This window comes from Centropristis striata, chromosome 12 (genome assembly GCF_030273125.1).
Source record: "Centropristis striata isolate RG_2023a ecotype Rhode Island chromosome 12, C.striata_1.0, whole genome shotgun sequence".
NCBI lineage: Eukaryota > Metazoa > Chordata > Actinopteri > Perciformes > Serranidae > Centropristis > Centropristis striata.
In genome coordinates this window covers 20,763,528-20,789,704 of record NC_081528.1, presented here as the reverse complement: position 1 = coordinate 20,789,704, position 26,177 = coordinate 20,763,528, and the positions used below count along the sequence as shown (strand labels likewise).

General features: G+C 41.1%; 1 protein-coding gene across 1 annotated transcript in view; it reads left to right on the top strand.

The window, feature by feature from the left end:
• Positions 1-26,177, top strand: part of gpc3 (glypican 3) — a 177,425-nt gene that overhangs the window by 15,147 nt on the left and 136,101 nt on the right. Inside the window, exon 2 of the mRNA XM_059346024.1 lies at positions 1,426-1,587. Within this exon, the coding sequence (XP_059202007.1) occupies positions 1,426-1,587 (162 nt within the window). The remainder of the gene's footprint in view (positions 1-1,425; positions 1,588-26,177) is intronic.

Genomic DNA, 26,177 nt, shown 5'->3' with positions numbered 1-26,177 from the left:
AATAAAATAAACAAATAAAATAGGCCAATCGTTTTTCTGAAATAAATATTTATGAGAAAAGAATAACAAACATTACAAGAACTAAATATGACAAACCCTAGTAAGGGCAGCCTTTATATATATATATAAAGAAAGAAAATTTAACTATATTGATATATGTGATATGGTCTAATTCCATATCACATTAAAAAACATATTGATATGTAAAAATGTAAAATGTAAAATAATAAAATAAAAAAATGTAAGTTACATTTAAAAACATGTTTCACGTAACTTACGTAAACAACGTAACTTAAGTTAAAAATGGTCACATCAGCAAGATTGCAGCGGATGCATTACAGCAGACTGTGAAATAGGGAGACATAGCTCGTTTCACTGCCTGTACACACGATCTATATTGATGTTTTCGACGGGAGAACAGGCTGTGTGTGTAGCTGTGTCACATCTGCAGCAGCATTTTCATTTTAGGATTTCATTTTAGGATTTCATGTGAATCATGTTAAAAACAGAAACATGTTTTGGTAATAAAACTATGGTTGAATGAATGGTTCTTTGTAAAGCATGTCCTCCGGTGCTTTGTCGCACAAAACTGCAGTTCAATAACCCTCCCTGCTGCAGCAGCTGAGGCACCTGCCCTATCCTTGATCAGACTGATTCTGACCGCCTAATCTTTATCTCGCTCCTCACTTGTGCTTTTTTAAAATTAAATGAATTTCTTCAGGGCGTTTGTTCTTTGATCAGGTTGTGTACGGGCTACATCGGAGCAATTAAACATCCTTGTCACCTTGGTTTTGCCTTCATTGGCTCACATCTGCACCTTTCAAAAGAGCTCCACAAATCCAATTATTTCTCATCTGTGTAAACAGCCTGTAATGTCAGTGGCCACCAGGTGCAAAAATGTTGTTTCGTCACCTTCTATCTGACTTGTGGCTGTTTTTTAATATCATATGTACAGTGAAAGCATGCCAAAAACCTGGGTTTGTTTCTCTGCACGCTGAACTGCTCCTGGCTCTCATGTTTGTGCCTCAAAAATACTTTTTTTGATCCTCCGTGTGAAAAGTGTAGCCTGGAGTGGTAGGAAACTTTCTGTTGACCAAATTGATCTCTGAGGAGAACAACACAGCCATGGTGTATTGCTTGAATGTGCATCAAAATGACTCTTTTTTTCCAGCAGCAATTTATTTTTGACTTCAGCCCCACTAAACAACACAGCCCCTACATAATGATCACACGCTCATTAAGGCTGCAGAATCTGCTGTAGATAGTGTTTCCTGTGTTTAGCATGCAGAGGATGCAGCTGAATCTTTTTTTTTTTGAGTAAAGGAATAGGCTTCTGGTTTTTTTTTAATTAAACAAAAGTGGCTTTGCAGCTCTTTCCTTCTACTCATCCAGACTCCTGTCCTGTCTCTGCTGATTTCCTGCCAGGTGCGGATCTGCAGGTTTGCCAAACCAAAGGCCCGACCTGCTGTTCCAAGAAAATGGAGGAGCGGTATCAGGTAGCTGCACGCAGCAATATGGAGTCTGGTCTGCAGGTTGTCAGCGCTCAACTCAAACGTCTTATCATCCAGAACGCCGCCATATTCCAAGGTAAGCAGTGAGCACAGTTTGTCTCAAACAGGAGAGATGTTATTGAACCAGCACAGAGAAAAAACATCATCATAATTGCAATTTTACTCTGATAATTGACGTCCTCACATCAACACAGTCAGTATCCACTTTCTTGGCTACAAATCCCTGTTCACGTCAGCAGCTCACTCCTCCAGACGGTGAGTCACATATAAATAAAGCAGAAGCATAATACACGCAGACAGGGATGAGACGTTCAGCTGCTGTTCAACTAAATGTTAGAATGGCAGAGATGTGTGGTTAAAGTGACTTTAGATGTAGTGTGGTTGTCGGTGCCAGACATGTTGTTCCAGAAAGTGACAGCCCCCTGAGATTTTGGCGCACTGCAGTCAGTGATGACTGTTATTCACCGAGTGGAAAACGCCAGTCAGCAGTGGTCCTGGGAAGCACTCAAAGATGAGGAAGGTCAGAGGAGAGGGACTGGTGTGACTGGTTCTAACAAACAGATGTATGTTTTAAAACAGCTCAGTGGAATGGTGATGGGAAAAAAGTACAAACTTCAAACCTGGAGACGCTGAGGTTCAAGTGCTGTCAAGTGAAGCACGAGGATGATGTACAGGAGGCAGGTGACTGCTGAAAGGGAATGACTGAGCACTGAAATGACACCTGGTCTAACAATGCTGGTGGCAGATATATTGTAAAAGTCAGCAGTCACTGTGTGACACCATTAAATCAGCATTTCCTTGCTGAATTGTTGCTTTCAAGAACTGAGACTGCTCTGAGCTACCTCCAGACTGCTTTTTTCTTATTCTTGGTTAAACCAAAGTTTCTCAAAGCTCCTTTCAAAGTTTAGAAGAGAAAAAACCTTCAGTCAAGCATCAACAGAGCCCTTAAATGAGGTCAATAATTTAATTAAGGGAATGGTTCTTGGGAACCATGCTTATTACCTTTCCTTTTAGAGTTAGATCAGGAGATTTTTTTTTACCACTTTCTATTCTGTGAGGTAAATGTGAAGGCACAGCCAACAGCTGGCTAGCTTAGCTCAATAGAACTCACCTCTAAAGCCGCCTTTAGACTCTTTAGAGGTGCTGGTAGGCGATTTTGTAAACTTTTGACAGAGCTTTTTGGCTAGCCCTGGCAGGTGCTCCTTTTGCACTATTAGACTATTGTCTACTAAGTGAATACACAACAGTAAAGTGAATGGATTCCTAAAAGTTTGAGACACACTACCTTGTTCAAGTACATAAGTTAAAAAGCCAATGTAATCTTGGCTCCACTCACTGCTGCTCTCCTCCGAGCAAAATGGTCTCCCTGCTGTGGGAAGTGGAGAGCTGGCCTACCAACCTGCTGTTAAACTTTTTCACAGAGTAGCAAGGAAACATTGTTGAATTAGCAGGCTAGGTAGCTAACTGGTCAGCCACTAAATTAGTCAAATTCTTGCCTCACAACAAGAGGGACGCCAGTTCTACTCCTGTCTGCAGCTCTTCTGTGTGGAGTTTGCATGTTCTCCAGGGAGTGTGTCTATGTTCCCCTCTTTGTATGAGACTGGAGACCATAGGACCCTTTTTCCCCGCTTTTCCCAAAAAGGGTCCTATGTTCTCCGGTCTGTTACTTTTTCCACCATTACTGCCAAATTCCATGGCAAATAGGCCTAACCCTAACCCTAACCCTATTTAAAAAGCCAAAAAATGAACTACAAAGTAACCAGAAAGTAGCTGCTTTGCAAATTTAAGTTTTGGGCTGCTTGAGCTAAGGTGGGCCATGCGACGATAGGCCTACTGTCCATGCTGAGAGGCTACCATAAAGATTGATAGATTGTGGGGAACATTTTTTTTTCAGAAAAAGGGTTCATAGGACCCTTTTTGGGAAAAAACGGAGAACATAGGACCTGGGGAACATAGGGATGACCCCGTTCTCCCCAAGTCAGCGTGGGTTCTCTCCAGGTACTCCGGCTTCCTCCCACAGTCCAAAAACATGCACTTACAATTGGTGAATCTAAATTGCCCGTAGGAGTGAATGAGAGCGTGATTGTCAGTCTCTATGTGTCAGCCCTGTGATATTCTGGAGACCTGTCCAGGGTGTACCCGCCTCTCGCCCAATGTCAGCTGGGATCAGCTCCAGCCCTCTGTGACCCAAGTTCGGATAAGTGGCAGTTTTCTTTGGCTCATTTTCTGTAAACACTATAGCAGGAAAGCATTAAGCTAGCTGGCTAACTAGCCAGATGCTAAATTGAGTATGCCTGCTAGCCAATCGCAGCACCGTCAACACTGTGTCATACAGAAGTTAGGTTTCATCTAAAGAGGGCTTGAAAAACGACAGACGCTGTATGAATGGTAGCTGATGGTAGTTAATGTTAGCTGTTACTGACATTTCTGTGCCAGTTTATTGACTTTTCTACGCTTCTTTTGTCTTTATTTTAGCATTTACCATTATATAATTATCATAATTTCTACCGTAATTTCTACAGCAAACTTTATATCGGCTTACTTTAAACAACAACTTCAATTTGAAGTGACAGTAGACTTTAAGAGCTGGTTTCGAGAAAACTCCCAGACCACACAACAAAAGGGTACACAACTTTTTGTCCACAATGCAGCCCTATTAGCAACAGATGTTTTGAAATATCTCTTTCACATTTAATGTTGAGCTTTTGTTATCACGCTGCACAGGCCCTGCTCAATCCAGCACAGCAGCTCTGTTTACTGTCTCGGGGTTTCCACTTGAAGTGGGATGTGCAGACTCACAGGACCAACTTTTTTGAGAGCGCACACTCATGGGTTGTGAAATGCAGCACCATCCTGACATGCCAATTAAAACTTGAGGTTTAATGGGGACCGTGGGGTTTGCTTGACTTGGTTGTTACACACTAACTATGTTAGAGACTGCTGCTGTGGTTTGGCTGCTCTTTCCTAGAAGGGGTTCAATGCTAATTGCTTTAGCATAGGGCTTCAGAGAACTCCCCAAACAGCCCCCGGACTGAAATCCTTTTAACATCCTGGTCTTATCTGTTTCCCTTTACTTCATTTTCATCCTCTTTCTTTTCTCCTCTTTCATTCTCTCTCTCTCTCTCTGACCCTGTCATCCTCTCTCCATCTCTGTCTCGCTCAATCTACTTGACTTTTCTTTCTCCTTCTTTCTGCCTCCGTCTGTCTCTTCTTCTTGCGTTCGTGCTACTATTGGGAATTGAGTGCATGCCTTGTTTGCAATCTCCTTTGCTGCTCTCTGTCTCTTTTCTTCAGCACTCACTTCTGCCCGAGATCAAAGGGCTTCCCCTCTCCACTCCTCTATCTCCCATCTCCGAGTGCTCTCTCTATCCCTGCATCCCCCTCTCCTTCCAGCTCCACCTGCCCTGCTCCGCTTTCCCAAGCCTCAGACTACACCAGAGGTTTTCAACCCTTTTGAAGTCAACTTCTCCAAACAATTGAAAAAGTAATGGCTCTGTCGATCTTTGTCTTTTAAGCAGTAAGATGACAGGCTGCTTTAACATAAGGCTTCTTCAGGATCAATACCAGGAAATAGGTAAGGCATTAGGAATTTCTAATGCCTTATGGCTCTTGTGCAGAATGTCTCATAAGCCATTTGCCAGTCTAATGAGCCTGAGCTCATCTCTTTATAGTAAACCAGGGAAATACTACGTAATGGATAAACTGCAGCATCCACTCTGATATGTGACAGACTCTTGGATTTCATTTTGATTCACATTAGCGAGATCATAACATCATCTTCCCCCGTGTTCGGTGATTGCCTCGCACTCAATGGCCTGATGTTGTCAATTTAGTTCAAAATGAGAATCTGTAAACCTGTGCAGGATGCTCATCTTTAAATCTAATCTTTTAAAATGAGAAGCTGATCTTGTGCATGTGGAGAATTTAATTTAGAAAATAAATTATGGAGTCCAATATGTCTAAGGAGTGTTTTAGTATGTGATGTTGCACGTCATTGAGCCTGGAGATGACTCGATGCGTGGAAAATATTCCAGAGTTTACAGCAGTAAGGGCAGTACTTAAAAGGGCACTACGCTAATTTTACACATCAAGATCAGTTTACTTGTCACAGGGAGTACTCCCAGTGTCCGAAAGTTACTTAAGAAAAGTTATCACCCAATCATTGCTTAGTATACAAAGCAAACGTTATATGTAAGTAATTACCCGCATAATATAATGTGGTTTAACAAACTGCCAGCCTACACTTTAGAGGTAAATAATGAAAAATGTTCACCTCAGAGATCATCATTTACTGCAAGCTTACAACCTCAAATTGCAAACATGTCTCCTGGAAATCACATTTTTGTTGTTTTTGCTGCCTGGTTTATGTTCACTTACAACATTTTTTCCAAAAAACAAAGTGCTACATTTAATACCACCTGCAATTTATGAAGAGGTGGTTGAAATGGATGGTGGGTGTACAAAGCCCCCAGAGACCAAGACCAGCATCTTTCCCTTACCATAGCCAGCTGCTGTGAATGCCTCAACATAACCATTATACATACAGTTTAATAATGCTGTAGATGCTCTGAGGGGATATTGGATCTGCAAGATCAGATACTGTAGGAAAACAAATGAAATACTGACTATGATTCTTTTTTTCAAAATATGTTCAATATCAGTATTTTACAAATTAGCTTCTACTTTCTTTACAGTTTTCCCACTCAAGACACTAACACCGGTAGTTGAGACAAAAGGACCGCAACATGTAACTCGTGTACCGACACACTGAACCAATTCTGCTAAAATACAAGCACAATTCAGTTTTAGAATCAGAACCAGGAAGATCTTTATTGTCATTATGTTCAAGTACAATACAATTGTGGATGACTTCTCTCCATGTATATGTATATGTATATATATATATATATATATATATATATATATATATATATATATATATATACAAGCAGGAAAAGGCAAACAACAGTAATAGGACCTTAAAAATAGATTCTAGAAATTTAAAACAACACTTTTTTAAATAACCACACTTTTTTCATGGTAGTACACAAAATTCTCTGCCATTTGGCAGGATCTTCATGAATAAAGTGTCACATCATAGACTGTGTGAGGTTCACACACTGCCATCCAATTTGCTCATCTTAAATTTTCTCCAATCCACTCTGACTCTTCATGGGCAAACTGAAGTCCCCCTAACCCTCAGTAATTGTGTGTGATAAAACATCTTTATATAATTAATCAATTAATTAATCATCATCAGCACATCACCTTCCACCTCTCTGCCAATCATGGGGCTACCTGGTCAGTGTGCCTGCGTATGATTGTTGCGGCAGTGGAGGGGGCGGGTCCTGCCGGAGAGACGCAAAAGCCGTGTATCCACGAGGGGAGAAAGTGTCCACCGGGAGTCTCAGGCAACACCCTCTCAAATGTCCGCTCACTCTGCGTGTCTCCATCACAAGTTAGCCCCCAGAGGGATTTAGAGACTCCAGAGGTGAAGTATCGTTTTCACATACATGGTGATCACATACGCGACGGATTAGCCAAGGCAGAAGCAACTGTGGCCGCCGTCGCTAACTGCACAACCTCAGGAGCTGATCATAAAGAAAGCAACATGGCTAATTATGCACAGTGTCTCCGCTGATCATAAACATAGTGATTATGAATTAACCGGCATTCCTAACCGCTAACAGAGTGTCCGGTGCTTGTTGTAAACAAACAGAAAGCTACGGAAAACCTCCTGCAGCAGCAGCAGCACATACACACTGTACTGCTACAGAGCTAACTGTTTAAGCTGTATTAGCAATTTGCAGACTGGACGCTAAGGGGTTAACATCCCCTCTGGCTTTGCAGCTGTGAGAGACTGCTACAGGAGGACTTGGCTGCTTTGACTCCTTCTTACTCTTCTTAACGAGTGGCTCGTTAAGAAGAGCCTCCGACGGGCGGTAGTGGAAACAGCCCTAGTGGGATTTAGCATGCTAGCTTCTTTCAAAAAGCCTTTCCCGCCTTCTAACTTTGTTTTACCTGGCCGATTGTTGGGCACAGAAACCTTAAACCGTCCATTCAAACTAGCTTGGTTTAATAAATGGACATGTATTACAGTCATCAATGAGGGATTTTATCTCCTTAACTCCTGAGCATCAACGTTTGGACTAACTTAATCCAAGTGGAGCAGGGTCCAGATCAAGGTAAAGCCTTTCACATTCATGCTTATTTTGAGAAAAAAACAATGTACCTTAGTTGTGTGCTGTGAAAAAAATTGCACAATTGGGAATGTTCATGTGCACTGTGCGTGATGCAGGAATTATCTTGCCACAGCAGGAAAAGCACAGGTGTAAATTATAATTAATATAATTATTGAATTTAAATTAGCTTATGTTACTTGACTTGTCTTGAATAAGACAAGCCATTGTTAGTATTAATTGTAACATCTGTGCTTCACTGTGACAAGTCAAAATGTGTACTGTGGCTTATTTGCATGGTGGCCTGGTGTGGTTGTCACAGTAGTAGTATCCATTGTTCTGAACAGCAGCTTAATAGAGTTTCTACAGTGAGGAGAGATGCTCTGCTACTATATTCAACTCCAACAGTGCTCTGGATTTGCTCACTACAGTATTTTGTAAATCCACAGATACTTCCTGTGGTCACTATGATTTGGACTGTGATTGTTTGTTTTTGCTTGTTGTCCTAAACTTTTTGTATGCATACTGTTTGTTCATTCAGTTATTCAGCCTAGCTTGGGATCATTGGTTTGTTTGGGATTTTCAGCAGTAGTTGTTATTGTTTGTTGCATCAAAATTCAGCCCCTGCTGTAAACAATCTGTACGAGGACACTGTGCCCAATGCTTCTTCAATGCTGTGATCTCTCTTATCTCTGACAGAATTTTGTGATTACCCACAGTGCTGTAAATAGAAAGTACAGTTAGTTTCATATATGCATAAGATTGGGAACATAACATTTACAGCACATTGTCATTTTACATAATCTGCTTTATGTCTGATGGGATGTATGCAACATGTTGAGGGAAATATTTTTTGCTAATATTAGGCCTACAGTTTATTTTTGTGTCGTAAATTTATCTTCACATTAACATCCAGTACATTTTATTTTACGTAAGAGTAACACTGAACTCGCAAAAGGCTAAAGTCTCCTAGTAAGATTTCATAATCCATTCACAATAATGTTTTACAGTCAGCACATCAGTGTTCAATTGTATTTTATAAGGTCCATTCATATGATTGTGGTTGGCATTCGAACACAACGTGCTATTTTGGAGACAGCATTGTTTTTTAGGCAGGGAGTTTCATTTAGTAGGAGATTCGTGGAGTTTTGGCTTTTGTTTGTGCATGCTTTTTTAAACGTTTTTATTTTATTTGTTTGTGTGTGGATTCCTGAGAATAAGTGAGGTATTACACAAACCTTTTTAAAATGTATTTAGTGTAGCAAATTAGAAGTATAAAAGAGTAATTTTCTAGGAGATGGGGCTGCAAATTGGCTGTTTTGTCCAATTTCCCATGGGGTTTTCAATTTACAATGTTATGAAAAACAAAACAAAAAAAAACTTTTTTGTTTACCAAAGAAATCTTAATAATTTCATACTGTTTGACTAATTAGTTATTCTATTAATTGTTTGGGCACTAGAGTACTTAAACAGACTGTTTTCAATGAGTACACTAATTAGAAAGATGCAAATAAGTGAGGTAGGAAGTGACTGTGTGTATGAGTGTGTGTGTGTGTGTGTGTGTGTGTGTTTGTGTGTGTGTGTAAACTCACCCAGCTGTACTCCACGGCTGCAACAAGTCCAAAACAATGTCTTTACAGTTTACACTCAGCTGAGTTAAGCACAGATTTGTGTTTGTGGTGTGATTATACTGCACATCTCCTATCATCCCCTCTCCCTCAGCCATCTCCTCTGTACTGTAGAGCGCTCCGACCAAGCAGAAACTCATCCAAAACGTCTTTTGGCATTTTGGGTGATTGGCAGCTCTGATTGTTGTTATTTCCCCGGCGATGTGTCCTTCAGAGCGGCGCTGCTGCTGCTCAGCCCGAGCCTGCAGATTAGAAATTAGATTATCCGCCTTTGTTAATGAGACAAGCTTTTTATTTAACTTTTTAAACATGATTTGTCGAGGTTATTATTATGTAAGAGCTGAAAGCCAGCGTGGCTGAGTGGCAGTGCAGTGAGGATCTGTCTTTTTTGTTGTGCAGTGTGTGTGTGTGTGTGTGTGTGTGCAAAATGACACGAGAAAATGAGCCTCTCGTGACTGCAGCGCTGGAGGAGAGAACAAGACCACACTGCCGTCTGCTTGGTTTCATCACAGCTCCTCTGCAGCCCGAGGAGCAGTCTTCACTCAGGGGGAGGTCGCACTCAAGTCCAAAGAGCAAGCCCAATTAATAAACATGAGAGGACAGAGTTGGCCCGATTGCTTATATAGTCAAATATGTGGGGAGGAAAGTTGAGCAGCGAGAGCGTGTGTGCACATATCAGAGTCTGTGTGATATCTGCAGAAAAAAAGTGGGACAGCCAGCCTGGCGCTCCTGGAATGACTCAATGAGTCCATAGAAGGCTGGCTCAGTGGGGTGTTCGAAAACAGGTCTGACTTGGACTACTTTCAGGCAGCATGAGGGCGATCTGTATGTGGCTTCACTCGTTGCTGCGAGGCGGGGGAGCTTTCTCCACTTTACTCTAAACTCACAGGGGCCACGCTCTGTAAATGAGCGGGAGTTCGGAGGGAGCTTGAAAGGATGCTCATATCTTTTTATCACATATAAAGACAACGGGGCGACCTGCGGTGCGCGCCGCTCAACATAACGTGCTGAATATCTGCAAGGAAACACACACACACACACACACACACACACACACACACACACACACCAAAATTGAAAAAGTTCACTAAACAGAAGTGTGAATAAATCCTCTTTTGTGTCCTTGAGTTCCTCATACCTCATTCCTAGCGGGGCCAACAAATTAGCATCTCATTAGCACTCTCAAAAAAATTCTATCGACTTCCCCGCTTCTTCTGGACGGGTTTTAATTACTCTAAGTGTATAAGGAATTAGAATGGCAGACCCCCTGTGGCCCCGGTGGAGGTGGTTGTTGACCTTGAAAGCAGCTTGCCCTCATTTGTCTCCGATAGTGCTGAATGGACATTCGCCGTGGCAGTAACCCAAACGAGATGTGGCAGGAGGTGCATGATGCAGGACCTGGCAGGGCCGAGCCGCCTCTCCATCCAGCAGCCAATAATCAAAATCAGATCTCGCTGCCCTCTGCATCCATTCCCTGTCTCCTGCTCGTTAGCCATCCGCTCGATCCAAAGTGCTGCAGGCGTCTGGCCTGAGCTGGCCTTTCCTCTGCTCTTCCCATCATCTGCTTTCCAATAATCATCCCCCTGCCTCACGCTCTCTCCGAGGAGTCATTTTGTCTTGTGGAGAACTTTCCCGGAGTAATCCAATAAGAGTGAGGACTGGTGGGATGTATGCCTGCTGCGAGATGTCTGAACTTGTTTACTCGCTGCCCCGGGCTAATCTAATAACTTAATGATGGGGAGAGGCAGTTTCGCTATGTCCAATGGGTTCCTTCGAGCATCGTTTACCAGACACGATGGGGTTTACCCGCCATTACCACGTCTTCTTCTATCAACTCGTAATTTGATTTTGACTTAATTGCTGTGTTTTATCATTATGCATCACTTCTTGGCTTGCTCGTAATGAGGTTTTCGGGACTTTTTGAGCACTCTGCTGGGCTGGCAAACTGTTGTGCAGATTGATACTTAATAAAGCGGTGTAATACTGAGAAGTGTCTGTTTGAGCTCTGACGTTTCTTCCTGCTGCTCTGGAGCCACAAAGGAAAACATGTCTCTTTTGCAGTGAGCAGCCTGAGAGAATATTTGAGTGTTTGTCAGCCTGAGGAAGAAACATCAGCTGCAGCTAAAGACACATACTGTAAGCAGCAACACATCCAGGTACAGCAAACGCACCAGTGATGCTGCCTTTAGTATTTCCTCTCATTATCCAGGCTGCTGCTTGTGGAAACAGTCAAAAACGAAACAGTGAATCACCAAAGGCAAGTAAAAATTAGATGTTTTGGTGTAGTTTGCCTCTGAATTAAGTTGACATTGTGTGCATGTGAATCTTATGTGATTTTGTGTCACATTTTCCAACATGTGAGACAGGTGTCTCTGCTGTGTTGCTGCAGATAGAAATCTTTGTTGGTCGTTGTTGTTTTTTACAGCAAACTAGAAAAAGACAGATAATGTGTGAAATAAATTGCATTGTGTACAGTGTTTCAGTGTAATGCACATACTTGAAAAATATGTGTTGCTAAGTAATTATGCAGAATATACTGTATGTTTGCAGCCTCTTAAAAGCTCCAGTTCTACATGATAATAGACCAAGAGAGCTAATAAATTCAGTGTTGCTGAATGTAGTGTATGCCAGAAGTAATTTATGTTTTTATCTGCATTAGTGTCACAATTCTCAGATGGTGGATTTCTCTTGTTTAGAGTGATTGTATAATTCATAATATTCTCTTGAAGTGCAGGAGGCGGGGTGTTCATGTCTTAAATGATAAAGGAGAAAAACATCCAGGAAGGTGTGTAGTGGAAGGCTGTCAGGCAGGACGAGGTTGTGAGCATCGTAGCTACAGCTTCTTGGTGACTCTATGTGAACGGGCTCCCTGTCCACCTGGCTTACCAATCTTTAGTTCAACAGTAACATGTAGTTCACTGGAAACTAGGGATGAGAATAATTAATAGATGATTGAATAATGGTTGTTCATAATTTGGTCACTCACATGGAATTTTTAATCGATCTGTGCATTTTTTTATTTTAATTTTTATCTCTGACTGTGTATCAGTATGACTGAACTGAAACATGGCCGAGTGCTGAGTTTAATTTGACCCAAAACTTATTTAAACACAAAACACATTTAAATATGAAGATTACTGTGAAAACTAACCTCATGTCTCTTGGGGGCTAAAACATAAAACATTGAACTCCCTGATGTTTTCTTTACAGTTTAATCTCAGTTGAGTTAACCGTTATTTTCGACAGGAAGTCTATTTTCATCTTTTCAAAATAAAAGCGTCCGTTATCAAAACAGGCTCTTGTCTTTTGCCCATGTGTGCATGTTTTATACATACTGGAGTATGTCTAAAACCTCAGCGATTAATCGATTCATTGATCATTACAATAAAGATGCTTGAGTTGGCAGGTTTCTTCTAAACGCCCATCCCTACTGGAAACCCTATATGGTCTATAACAGGGGTCTGCAACCTTTATTAACAAAAGAGCCATTGTTGGGCTAAAAAAGATAAAAACAATGTCGGATTGGAGTCTGCAAACCTTATTTTGAGCCTACCAGTGAAGAAAAAAATAGCCTACGTCTGAATTACCCCACCAGCATTACTAATAGGTCATAATGAGCATTTATTCATATGGTTTGTCAGAATGTAGCGAGGAGTGCAAATGAGAGGCTGGACATCAAAGAAATAGATTTTGAAACAGAAGCTGACCTAGCAAGAGAAACTCAAAACTAGGAAGTTGGAAAAATTTAGAGGTTAAGGTGCTGGGCCATAGCCTTTCATAAGCTATGATTCACATTTTAGTTAATTAGTTTAGTAAAAAATGTTTTAATGCCGTCTATAAGGTACACATTTTTACAATTGAAGAATACAAATTTCTTTGGGCCTACACCAATGATAAATTAAAATTAAAATGTAAAGAAATAACCATGTATTTATTTATTTTTTGTCAAAGCAACAGGGAGCCACTACAGATGGCCTTAGGAGCCACATGTGGCTCTGGAGCTGCAGGTTGCCTACCCCTGGTCTATAATGAACCCCGCAATGTTGTTTCCTGTAAACCTTTATGGTTGAAATGTCATCTGTAGGCTTATTAGATGAGATTTGACTTGGTTGCTAAGAGTTACATCTTGCAACAAGAGTAATTACCATAATGAGGTAATTAATGCTGAAAACTGGAAATGGCTATAATTTGCTTCTGGTTAAGTGAGAAAGGTGACCTAAGAGTCTAAGTCCATGTCTGTGATGCCCAGATTTTTTCTATTACCATAATGCAGTAATGCAACCTTTCCAAATCAGCATAATACGTATAAATTATGTAAAAATCTGGAGATGGCTGTCAGCAGAGAAAGGTGATGTTAGACACTTAATCAATGTTTCCAGTACATGTCTATGTTTGTTTGGCCTGTTGGATACATTGAACCATGGTTGCAAAGAGCTAGGCAACCCCTGTGATTAGCATAATTAGCTCATTATCAAGTACAAGAAGAAAATCAAAAGTCATTACAGACTTTCATCCACAAGGCCAAACACATTCGTTTGTATCTAAAATCTCCTTTCAGGGTTGAAAGCCTTTTGCCAGCACTTTGTGTCAAGTTGTTCTAGTCAAGAATCGAGTCAAAAAGTGGAAAAGATCTTAGAACACTATGAAACGAGTATATTTAGTCAGTTTCAATTCTTGATTATGTCTCTTTAGTTGGTGCTGCAATTTTTGAGTGGATACCATCTGTTGGACGCATTTGATGCTAATTGTAACCTTTTTTTTAATTTTTTTTACGTACTTTAATTTGGTTTTCAAAACTTTTGACATCATTGAGAGAATCTCATTTTTTGCTGATTTTATGGCGAGCAGTTCTGTTATGTATACTGCTGAAAGGAAAGGAAAACCATCCATCCTCTGAATGCTCTACTCTCTAGTTTGTGGTTGTAACGTTTCATGAGGCTGTGAAATGACAATAAAATGTCCTCTATGGGGACTATCATTATCACACATGAATAAAATTGGGCTAATTGATTCCACAAGAGTCTCAGCTTTCCAGTCACACCTAATTTATGCAATTCAAGACTGTTTAGAGACCCCAGTATGCAGATATATTTAGATACAATTGGATGAAAATAACACAATTTTACTATATGAGAAGAATTGCATGTTTTCTGTACCACACTGCATGATAATAGTAGAGTATTAGTAGAGTAGACATGTCTGTGAAGGGTCCTTGCTAAAATTAATATTTGTAGAGTTATTTAGCCCTCTTGCTGACAAGATATCATGACTTCTAGTGGTTGGATTTCTAGTTCCATATAGCTTTACATCTGAGCCTCTAACAGCCCTATTAGAATTGGGACACTAAGTGGTTAAGCAGGTGTCAAGAATATCAAAATCAAATCAAAATTACTTTATTTATCCCAGAGGGTAAATTCAGTTAGTCTGGGAGAATCTCTGTTAGAATGAGACAGCCTGATGGCTGTAGGAGAGAAGGATCTTTTGAATCTCTCCGTCCTGCAACAGAGAGAGAGGAGCCGTCCACTGCTGTTTTTTTGCTCCATAAAGGTTTTGTGTAGCGGATGATCTGGGTATTTCAGGATGGCTTGGAACATGTTGACAGGTCATCTCTCCACCACCTCCTCCAGTGTGTCCAATAGAGGTGGGAACAGAGACCCCACGATATGATTTTATCACGATACTTGAGTCACGATACGATATTATTGCGATTTTAAGCATTTTGCGATATTGCGATACAATACATTGCGATTTTACTGTTTAAAATTATTTATTTAACTGCATTTTGTGTCCACAAAATTAAATTCAATCAAAAATTGTTTTGTCAAATAAGACAGTCTTTTTATTTCTCCACAATGAGAGTCAAACCACAGACTGACCAACAAAGTATTCAGTCAAACTGAACTGAACTGATATCAAACATGCAGTGCAACGTTTGCTCCGGTGTGACTTTCATGTTCTGCTCGAGTCTAAAGAACGTGAGACAGACGATTCCAGTCATCTGTCACACAATGAGCCGTTATAGTCACATATGAATCTACTGCCCGCGACGTCCACGCAACACAAGTTATCGCAAGTATATCTGCTGTTCCCAAACTTTCCTCAACTTCAAGCTTTACTGCTGTGTATAGCTTTGATACGGCTGTGTCCGTGAAATAACGTTGCGACGGAGTCACATACCTGGTTCCAGTGTCTTTAGCATGTAGCTAAATCCATCGTTTCCACAACGTTGTATGGCCTCAAGTCTTTGCACATGAAGCAAGCAATGGATTGTGTTATTTTCTTTGCGTGTTCTGAATTGAGAGGCAGTTTTGTCGGCTGGTTTCTCGGTCGCGCTGATGTAGCGTTAGCTTTGGCGTCATCAGTTAATGCGATCTCAGGATGGTGCCGAGTTAGATGAGCCCGCAAGTCCGTTGTATTCCCAGAGTATTTTATTTTCATGCGGCACTCCTTGCAAACTCCATATGTCATTTCTATCTCATTCGTCCCTTCCGTGTTGAAAAAAATCCCAAATAAATCCACACGCGTGACGTTAACGCGGACGGGGCTCTCCTTATTTATTATCTCCGGTGCTGCCATCTTTGTCGTACCAACTTCTTCTGTCACGCTGACCATCACCTCTACTGACCTCACCAGAATAATACTCAACAGCACCATCTAGTGGATCAAAAAAGCAATTGATTTAATTTTAAGTACCAAAGAATTCACTTCATATTTTCCATTAATTATGACAAAAAAGTATCGATATTTGGCGGCCATGAATTGATATTATATCGCGATACTATGGTGTATCGATTTTTTCCCCCTACCTCTAGTGCCCAACCTGGCTCCAACCACAGAACCAGCTCTTTTGACCAGTCTGTCCAACCGCCTTGCAGCTCTGTGTGCGATGCTGCCTCCCCAGCAGACTGCAGCATAAAACAACTAACTACCACCACAGACTGATAAAACATCTGCAGCATTGCACTACAGATGTCCTGAGATCTGAGCTTCATTAGAAAAAGAGGTGGCTCTGCCCCTTTTTGTAGAGAGCGTCTTTGTTTAGGGACTAGTCCAACTTATTATCCAGGTACTGTATTTCCTCAAATAGTAGCCGGGGCTTCTATTAATAAAAAATCAGTTTGGGTCCTGGCTAATAATAGGGGCAGGCTATTATTTGAAGGAGGCTTTTATTAAAAAAAGAAAATCAGAGCAGCTCTGACTGGCACTTTTTAGAGTGTTTTACACAGCGCATTGTAGCCAGTTACCCGGATGTCAGCCATATTGGAAGTACTTGGATGTAAACAAACAATGAACAGCACGCTGAATGTTCATTTGAAGCAGGATTTAAAATGTCTAAACTACTAAAAAGCCCAGAAGAACTTACCTAAACGGCTCGACTTTACAGAGAATGACTAGGACAGCAGGAGAAACAACCATATTTACCTACAGTACTAACTCGTGTGGCGAAATCTGTTACCCGTCAAATGATGTTTCCTGAATGGTGTTCTCCGTAGCATCACCTCCGCGGTTGGAGTTAGGATTTAAGTTTAAGGTTAGGCCTTGTAGAGAGAACTGTTTGGGGTTAAGGTAAACTTGGGCTCATGTTAACAACTTAAAGGACGACTGGTTGGGGTCAGGGGTCAGGTTGGTGCAGGTTAAGGTAAGGGGGACACATATCGACGGGGGAACAGACTTTGACATAACACCGGTAAGACACCCGGCTTATAAAAGAGGCCGGCTTTTATTTACTAAAAATAGTTTTTACACCCGGTTACTAAATGAGGCCGGTCATTAATAGGGGCCCGGCTTTAGAGGAAATACGGTATACACCTAGATACTCATAACTTGGCACCACCTCCATGTTGCTATTCAAATGTTAAATCATATACAATTACCAGCCACTTTACTTACTACGCATGCACAACATCACATCTCTAGGGTTTACATAGAATAGTCCAAAAGAGAAAATATCCAGAGAGCCTTGATGCTTGTTGATGTGAGAGGAGAATGGTCAGACTGGTTCAACAGGAACTCAAATAACCTTGTTACAACCAAGATCTGCAGAGTATCTCTGAAACACAACACGTCCAACCTTGAAGCAGATAAAGATCACGGCGCCACTTTATTAGGTACACCTTGCTAGCTATTAAAGTGGCCGGTGAGTTTTTTTTACCCTCGAGTCCAAAAACCACCTGCACATTACTTCTTCATGACGTGAAGACATAAAAATGAAGCAACATCGAGTCTTGCCATCAGCTTCCCTCTAAAGTTCTGGCTTTATACTAGATGCCAGATTTTTTTTGATGATATTTGGCCAAGTAAAACGGAGATAATATCAAATATATTTAGTGTAAAAATATAGAACTAGATTTTATCCTCATTTTACCTGTTATGTTATATATGCAACCTGTGTTCATATTTGCAATATTTAAAATTCTGTGTTTTTTAAACATAAATTCTCAAGATCAGATTTCATGTTTCCTTATTTCTTTTTTGGGTTCAAAGTTTTGATTGGGTAAGTCAAAGTTCAGGATCAGGACACATAGGTGAGGTTGCGCTGAAAAAACTGATACCAACATGGCATGGTGAAGATTATTTAACATATTTTTTAACAGACATAATAGCCCAAGATTTCAGAGGGTTAATCCATTTTTTGTTAGAAAACAAGTTAAATATGTCCGTCTAAGAGATATCCATAGACTCATTTGAATATGAAGAGATACCATACTTTGTGGTCCCTTACCCAAAGTTTGGATTTAACTGTCACCAGAAATATGACAGGAACTTGGGTGCGGAGCTAACTCAGCTGGGGAAAGTAGAGGAGGCGAGTAATAATCCCTGTGGGTGTCTTTCTTTAGCCCACGGACCAGTTAGAGAGGCAGCTGAAAGAAGTGAACATGAAATCACCTCTTCCTGTGAATCATTTCACTTCTTCTTCACCCAGATAAACCTTTTGTTTTCATTTTTACATGCTTTCATTATTCATTGTTTGGCTTTTCAAACTGTCTGTCTTATCTCTGCGGGCTTTATGTAGGTTGCCAGGCGCTCGTGTCTCCACAGGAGGCCTCGGCACCGTATCCCCAGCAGGGCTGGCATCCTGCTTAAAGTGCTCCCGTTGTCTCGCGCGCTTCACGGCACACCTTTTTAATCGAGCCCCGTCTTTTGATTTGACCACACTCAAAACCCAAAATTGCGACGTCTGTCTCTCTGCTGATAATGTGTCAGCCAGTCAGCACCCCATGGGGTGGATATTTGCATATGATTTCAGCTGTGGCTCTGGAAATCTTCAATAGCAGAATTATCACCCCAGAAAGAAAACAGCCAACTCTTTCACACTTGCACTTTGGGCTGTTCCTCTTACGCATTTCCATCATTATTCTTAAACAAAGGCAGATTTTTCCACTGAGATTACCAGTCGCTGCATTGTGTGTATATTCAGTCTAAAAAGACCTGTGGAGAGGAGGATTGGTTCGCCTTGCTTTTGAGCTTTTTTAGAAATGAAGGGAAAAAGATAAAAAATGAAACTAACGGTAAAAATGTGTGAATGCATTTTTTTGTCGGTGCTTGTTCTGTTTCGTGTCCTTGATGGATTTTTTTTATGAATAACAATGTCTCAGTCGAAACAGAAAAGCTTTCATGGATGTGAATTTAAGTTTTTATGAGTAGATGCATTTCCAAATATACTCACCCCCATATTTTTCTTAAGCTTTAAGGCAGGAACTTGTACGTTACTCTTCTCAGACCAAACACAACACTTAGCTCTGACAGATCTGCCTCATTAGATTCAGTTATTCACGTTCAGCCTTTATAGAAAGACCCGAGTTTTGATTCGGCTTTGGTGTCACCTCGGCGGAGCGTTCTCTGCAGGGAGAACACACGATTTCTGTTCTTCTCCACGATTCCTTTGCCACCTACCCTGTCGTGTTCTTTACGCTGATGTGTCAAAAAATTGTCACGAGTGGTTTCTAGGGACGAGCGTGGCTCTTCGTGTTTGAGCCACATTTTAATGATGTGCCCTGTTGCACGCCTCTCGAGCTGAATTTCATCATAGAGGAAAAACAAACAGTGTGGAGTGAGGATCAAAGTGTCATTTGAAATGCTATCATCAAACAGAGCTGAAGGGACTGACAGCTCCTCCCAGCCCCAGCTGAGAGAAGGAGCCTTTGTTTCTTTCAGTGTCTGATGACTAGTGCAGCAGGGATGGAGGAGAGGAGAGGAGAGGAGAGGAGAGGAGAGGAGAGGAGAGGAGAGGAGAGAGGAGAGGAGGTTTGAGGAAAGAAAAAAGGGGATGAAAGGAGAGATAAGGAAAGAAAATAAGAGCTAAGGAAAGACTAGGAGAGAGGATAGAAAGGAAAGGAAAGGAAAAAAGACTAGAGTAGGAAAGGAGAGGAGAGAAAAGTGATGTCTAGGAAAGGAAAAAAAAGGAGAAGAGGAAAGGAAAAGAGTAAGGAGCCTTTTTTTTCTTTCAGTGTCCGATGACTAGTGCAGCAGGGATGGAGGAGAGTAGAGGAGAGAAGAGAGGAAAGGAAAGGAGAGGAAAGAGGGGGAGAGGAATAAAGGAAATAGGGAAAGAGCAGAGGAGGAGAGGGGAGAGAGTATAGGAGCTTTGAGGAAAGAAAAAAGGAAATTAAAGGAGAGATAAGGAGAGGAAATAAGAGCAAAGGAAAGACTAGAACAGGAGAGAGGATGGAAAGGTAAGGAAAGGAATGGAAAGGAAAGAATAAAAGACTAGAGTCGGAAAGGAAAGATTATGGAGGAGAGGGGAAAGGAAAGAAGAACAAGAAATAAAGATAGGACAGGAGGGAGGAGGAAAATGACAGGAAAAGATATACAAAGAAAAGCAGAAGAGTTTGGAGTAAAGGAGAGGAGAAAGAGGAAAGGAGAGAAGAGGAAAGGCCAGTGTGAAGAGTGAACGCGTGGTATTGACATGAACAGAGCTCATACTGAGCTAATGAGCTCCTTTAAATGAATCACCCAGCGTCTCCATACATCATGGGAGACTTTTTTTCCCACTTAATGGATGATACAAATCTGCTTTTCAGAAATGGCCACAGTTCTATTTAATCAAAGCTGTTTCTGCGAGCTAAATCAATGCAAATGCAGGACCACATTTAAACAGCCACATCTATTAACAAGACGTGTTGGAGAAAGGACACGTTTGTCTTCATACTAACTCAAATGGAGGCTATTCTTGGATGTCACTTTGTTTATATTTATCCTCACTGCAGGGCAGGCGTATTCAGAATAAATCTAAAGCCTTTAAAGCCAGTGTGTGTGTTGTGGCTGCAAAAAGTTCCCCCTTTTACTCAAAGCTATCACTCCCTCAATCTGAAGTTATTTGAGTTCAGCTCTGTGGGGGCAACCCCAGCAAGACCTGAAGGTGTTTGCTTGTCAATCTTTCTCTTTGTGCACAACATTTGGCAGCTTGTGGCATGGGACACCTGCTCCAGAATTAATCTTCAAGGTCTCCTTGTTTATGAAAAGCATCCTCCGCTTTGGAAAAAGTGCACTCTGCAGTCGGTTCATTCGCAGGTCTAAGTCGTTTGAACCTAATTCAGGTTGCAGTTTCATAATACGAGCGTCGAGTTTCTCTGAATAGGAAGATTATAAAACTGTCGCAGCGTCGAGGAGCGACCCATTTATTTCTGCTCATCCTCAGTGTTTTCATAGCTCTTCCTTCACCTCACGACCCCACTAAGTTGCCCTCTTCCACCTACTCCAACCATGCACTTATAGTTCAAAGGGATGCATTTTTCATTTTTCGCCTATAAAATATTGAAACACTTATGCAACATGTGCTCAGCCAAGCAGACAGAACAACCATGTCAGGGCAGGGTGAAGCAGGGCAGAGGGGGGCTGATCTTACATTTTGGGATCTCATGGCTTATTTACAACAACATAAATATGTAACAATTAACCAAATTTAACTTCCTCTAACACAGGGCCACTGTCATTTGTTCAAACCCCCAAGAGACCTGTGTTTACCCTTCCACAAGCGACCTCTTCCTGTCATGACTCATTATTGTCGTCTCTAAGTAGCAAAGGTGAAAACAGTGCGAGCTGAAGAGCCAACACTGCTCACCTTAGTATGTTTCCCTAACTTATACCAAGCAGTCTGAGTTGCCTGAACTGACCTTAAAAAGGAAAGTGAGGCTAGAAACTCCCGATTCAAATTACTTTCAGAGCCTACAGCCATGCTGGTGGCTCACTGAGGCTGCGTTTTGTGCTAAATGCTAATGTCATCATGCTAACACACGGATGTCCAGCAGGTATATTCCCAAGTTAAGTGTGTTATCATACTTCCAATTGCCAATTGCCTCCAATTTCTTGGTTTTAGTATTTTTGAAGGTACTAGTGTGCATTCAAAATGTGTCTGTTCAGAACGGGTTGACTTCTTGGCCTGCTGTTTTTTTGAGGATCTGCTTATACAGTTTTTCCCAATTGCTAAAACACATTTTTCGTCTCTTCCTGTCCTTTTCTCAGAATTCTAAACACAAAACCCTTTTCTCACACTACATTCACAAAACCACTGATTCTTTTAGAAAAACCATTCCATGGCCTCAAAATAGTTTCACCTGTTCTCAAAACAAAACAATGATGTCAGATTTTGAACTAATTGGTCAAAATAGAAGCACTGCTGAGCAGTCATTACACACTACACCAAAAAAAATGAAAACACAGTGTTCAAGGCATGTAGCTCATGGAGAAATCTTTATTGGTCACGTACATTTTGCATCTAAAAAGTAGAAAAAATAAAATAAAATAAAAAAAGATCAGTGGACTCAAAGATCAACTCAGTGGATTGAGCATTTACTCTGCATTGAAACATAGGTACTGTGGAAAAAATCCTCCTGAAATTGACAAATTTAAGTGTACAGCCTACAATGTACTGTAAAAGGTAAAACGAAGAAAAAAAACCTCTGGGTCAGGCCACCTCATCCACATCACATGCAATATTTGCCCTTGCCAGGCAACAGGGGAAAACAACCCTAGTGTGCCGTATCCAGCCCTGACACATCTCCTCACTACAGTTTTTCTCAATTGCTAAAACACTTTTTTTGAATCCTCCTGTTTTTTGCTCAGAATTCTAAACACAAAACTCTTTTTTATCACACTACATTCACAAAACCTCTGATTCTTTTAGCAAAACCATACCATCACCTCAAAATAGTTTTACCTGTTCTCAAAACCAAACAACGTTGTTAGATCTTGAACTAATTGGTCAAAATAGAAAAATTGCTGAGCAGTCATTACACACTACACCAAAAAAATTGAAAACACAGTGTTCAAGGCATGTAGCTCAGAAATCTTTATTGGTCACATGTGACAGCACATGCATTTTGCATCTCAAAAGTAAAAAAATAAAAAGATTGCACAACTCAGTGGATTCAGCATTTACTCTGCATAGGTACTGTGAAAAAAATCATCCTGATATTGACAAATACAAATGAAAGTGTACAGGCAAAAATGTACTGTAAAAGGTACCCCCCCCCCCCCCACATACACACACAAAAACAGGTCTTTGGCCTGCCTCCCTCATGGTCATGCCATGCACCAGTACATGGTCAATGACGGTAGCCCGAATTTCGTCAGAAATTGCCACTCTTTGTCTCTCCTACCTCTTACACGCACTTTTCCTCTGTGTCTTTGATCCATTGTTGTCATGAGCTTGCAGGACCAACCTGCTTATATTGGTTGTCATGTTGTCTCGACATGAAGAGAAACAAGTGTGATCAATTTTGAATCGTTGTGTGATGACCCATGTGTTTCATTTGTGTTCATGTTTTGTCACTTGTTGTTACCATTATGTATCACAAGTGCATCACAGTGACACCTGTGTCTTATTGCAGGAGAATTGTGTTTAGAGTTTTGCAAAAGGAATGACAGATCTGCAAATAGTGTTTTACTAGATGAAGATAGTTTATGGTTTTGTCAAAAGGATGTTCGATTCGGGAAATGAGTTTAGACAACTGAGCAATTGATTCACACAACAGGAATTATTGTTTTAGCAATTGAGAAAAACTGTAAAAAAAACCCCCAACAACTTCACGCTCAACTCTGCACCCCTTTGAGTCCTGATCATGACTGTATGTAAAGATGGAATACATGACAGCTCCCCACAAGTGAGGCCAAAACATCTTGATCGCCCCCTGGAGGAAGGTTGCAGTATAAGTCCTGCCCCTCCATGTTAGTGGGTCAAAAACTAAGGTCAAATACAAATAATTTCTTTAATTTTGGGTGTTTTTTTTTCTCAAACTGATTTAATTAGTTATTTGATGTTAAAAAATGGGGCTGTAACGTCATGACTGGCAGCTGTAATTGACTCGTGATTGGTCCGGCGGGGGTTTCGTTCATTTACCAGCTCTCTCATTAGCTTTATGGGCTTTTTTAGTAACTTCATAACAATGGCAGTAAAAGTAGTTAATTCTGCCTTGTTAGCTTCACTTTTTAGCACTCAGTGAGAGGTCTCTTTGTCTTTTTCTGCTCCTGAGTGGCAGGCAGGGAGAGTGGTGGGAAGATGGGAGGTTTTTGTCACACTGATGTAATTAGTTATTTGATGTTAAAAAATGGGGCTGTAACATCATGACTGGCAGCTGTAAAAGACTCGTGGTTGGTCTGCGGCGGTTTGGGCGTGAACTCTATACCGCAGGTATTCTTTGTTAGTGCTGCACAGACCCTGGCTCTGTGTGACGTCAACAGTACTAGATGGCAGCAGTGGGAGGAGGTGGAGACACTCTATAGTCCTGATCAATACACCTGCCTTGACATAGTTGTGTCCCCTCGTTGTGCTTGAGCACTATATATTATATATTCACATCATTTGTAAACAGCTAGCTCTTTGATACGACAAGGCCGATGCTGGAAATGTTTGAGCTACAATGTAACATCTCCACTCTTTCTTTCTTTTTCAGCTCTTTAATGGAGCTCAGGAGCTCACACACTGTACTTCCTTGAGTTAATTAGTCATACTGCTAGTTTGGCTTAAAATTCAGCCATGAAGCATGACCTTGTTCAGCATTGTGTGGTTCCCTCCATTTGTTTATTTAAAAAAACCCACTAAATGTGCTGTTTTTTTCAATAGTTTCTATCTGCTTTTAACAGATAGTATTTCCCATTATCTTCTGACCATCAAGGTGTTAAATGTCAGCTGCTCAAGCTAATGAAGCGAGTCCCAGGTCAAGTACAGTCATGGAAAAAATGATTAGACCATTGTTTTCTGTAATTTCTTGTTCATTTTAATGCCTGGTACCACCAAAGGTACATTTGTTTGGACATGTATAATGATAACAACAAAAATAGCTCATAAGAGTTTAATTTAAGAGCTGATATCTAGACATTTTCCATGGTTTTCTCGATAATAACCAAACTAATTATTTTTTTCCATGGCTGTATAATTCTTTAGTGCATTACATCACTGCAATGCAATGTGAAACCAAAACTAACAAGATCAAATATAGACAAAATCACAATGTCGAAATAGGTTTTACTTTGAGATGTGAAAGGGTTTTAGAACAGTTGAGAAACCTTCATTCAGGGCCACTGAATAAAATACTGAACTGAAAGGGCAAAGCACTGCCAAGGCCATGCCCCTTGCACTTTCAACAAAAGTGAAAAAATATTTTTTATCCAAACCATGATTCAGATTGGCTCCAAAAGGTAATGGATTCGTCATTGGGCCATGCTAAACCCTTCCGCTAAGTTTGATGCAAATCCGGGTTTTTCTGTAATCCTGCTGACAAAATGACAAACTGCACAGATACATCACCTCTGTGGTGGAGGTAATTAGAGATTTTTGGGGAAATGAACAGCAGCTAGCATGGATCTGACGTCAGAACTCCCTGAAGTGGTGGCAGATTAGAAACAGTCATAGTGACTCATTTTGGATGATACTGACAAATGACCTATTTTTTAATGTAAGTAAAGGGACTTGGAAGAGGACCTATAGAGGTAATATTTAAAATTGGTTACATTTTTCCTATTTTTGCCCAAAATGTATGTTCAAAAACATTTCACAAGAAGAGATAAAGAGACATGAAACACATATATATTTAACATATATTTGGCATAAACCAATACCAAGGGATTAGGTTTTTTTTTTTTTATAGGAACACAGGATTCTTTTACATTTTATATCACTGTGTCTTTGAGGTTTGGGGCTAATGTCATTCAACGTTCTATCCATCATCACATACTTTGATCTCACATGGTAGAAACAGATAAAACAAACCACTGTAAGTGTTCAGGCAGCAGCTGAAGGTGTAGTCTACATTGAAGCGATTGACCCGGGGTTCATAGATGAAGCAGGACACCATGTTAGCCCAGCAGGAGTGTGTGAAGAGGGCACCGTGGCCCAAGGGCGAGCCGGGACCAAAACAGCTTAACGAAGGAAAGAAAAAGAGACGGTGAAGGGCGCAGCTGCACGCTTCTCTGCCCGCGTGGCGTGACTGATGTGAGGAGAAATGTTTGGGTGGTGAGGAGTCTGCTCCGAGTCCCGGCGGAGCCTCATCAGTGGTGCACCTCTTCATCCCCCCCCACCACTACATCCCTACATCTCCAACCAGCCTGGCTGGACGAGAGGCTAAGTGGTGTGAAGCCGGGAGCTCTCCGACAAGCTCCATTACTCCTCCTCAGCAAATTCCCCCGGTCCGCCTGTCAGTGGAGAGGTGATGGGGTGGGTGTCGGGGAGTGGTGAGTCGATCAAAGGAGGTAGAATAGAGTCGAGTCGCGTTCATTCACCGGCTCTCTCATTAGCTTTATGGGCTTTTTTACTAACTTCATAACAATGGCAGTAAAAGTAGTTAATTCTGCCTTGTTAGCTTCACTTTTTAGCACTCAGCGAGAGGTCTCTTTGTCTTTTTCTGCTCCTGAGTGGCAGGCAG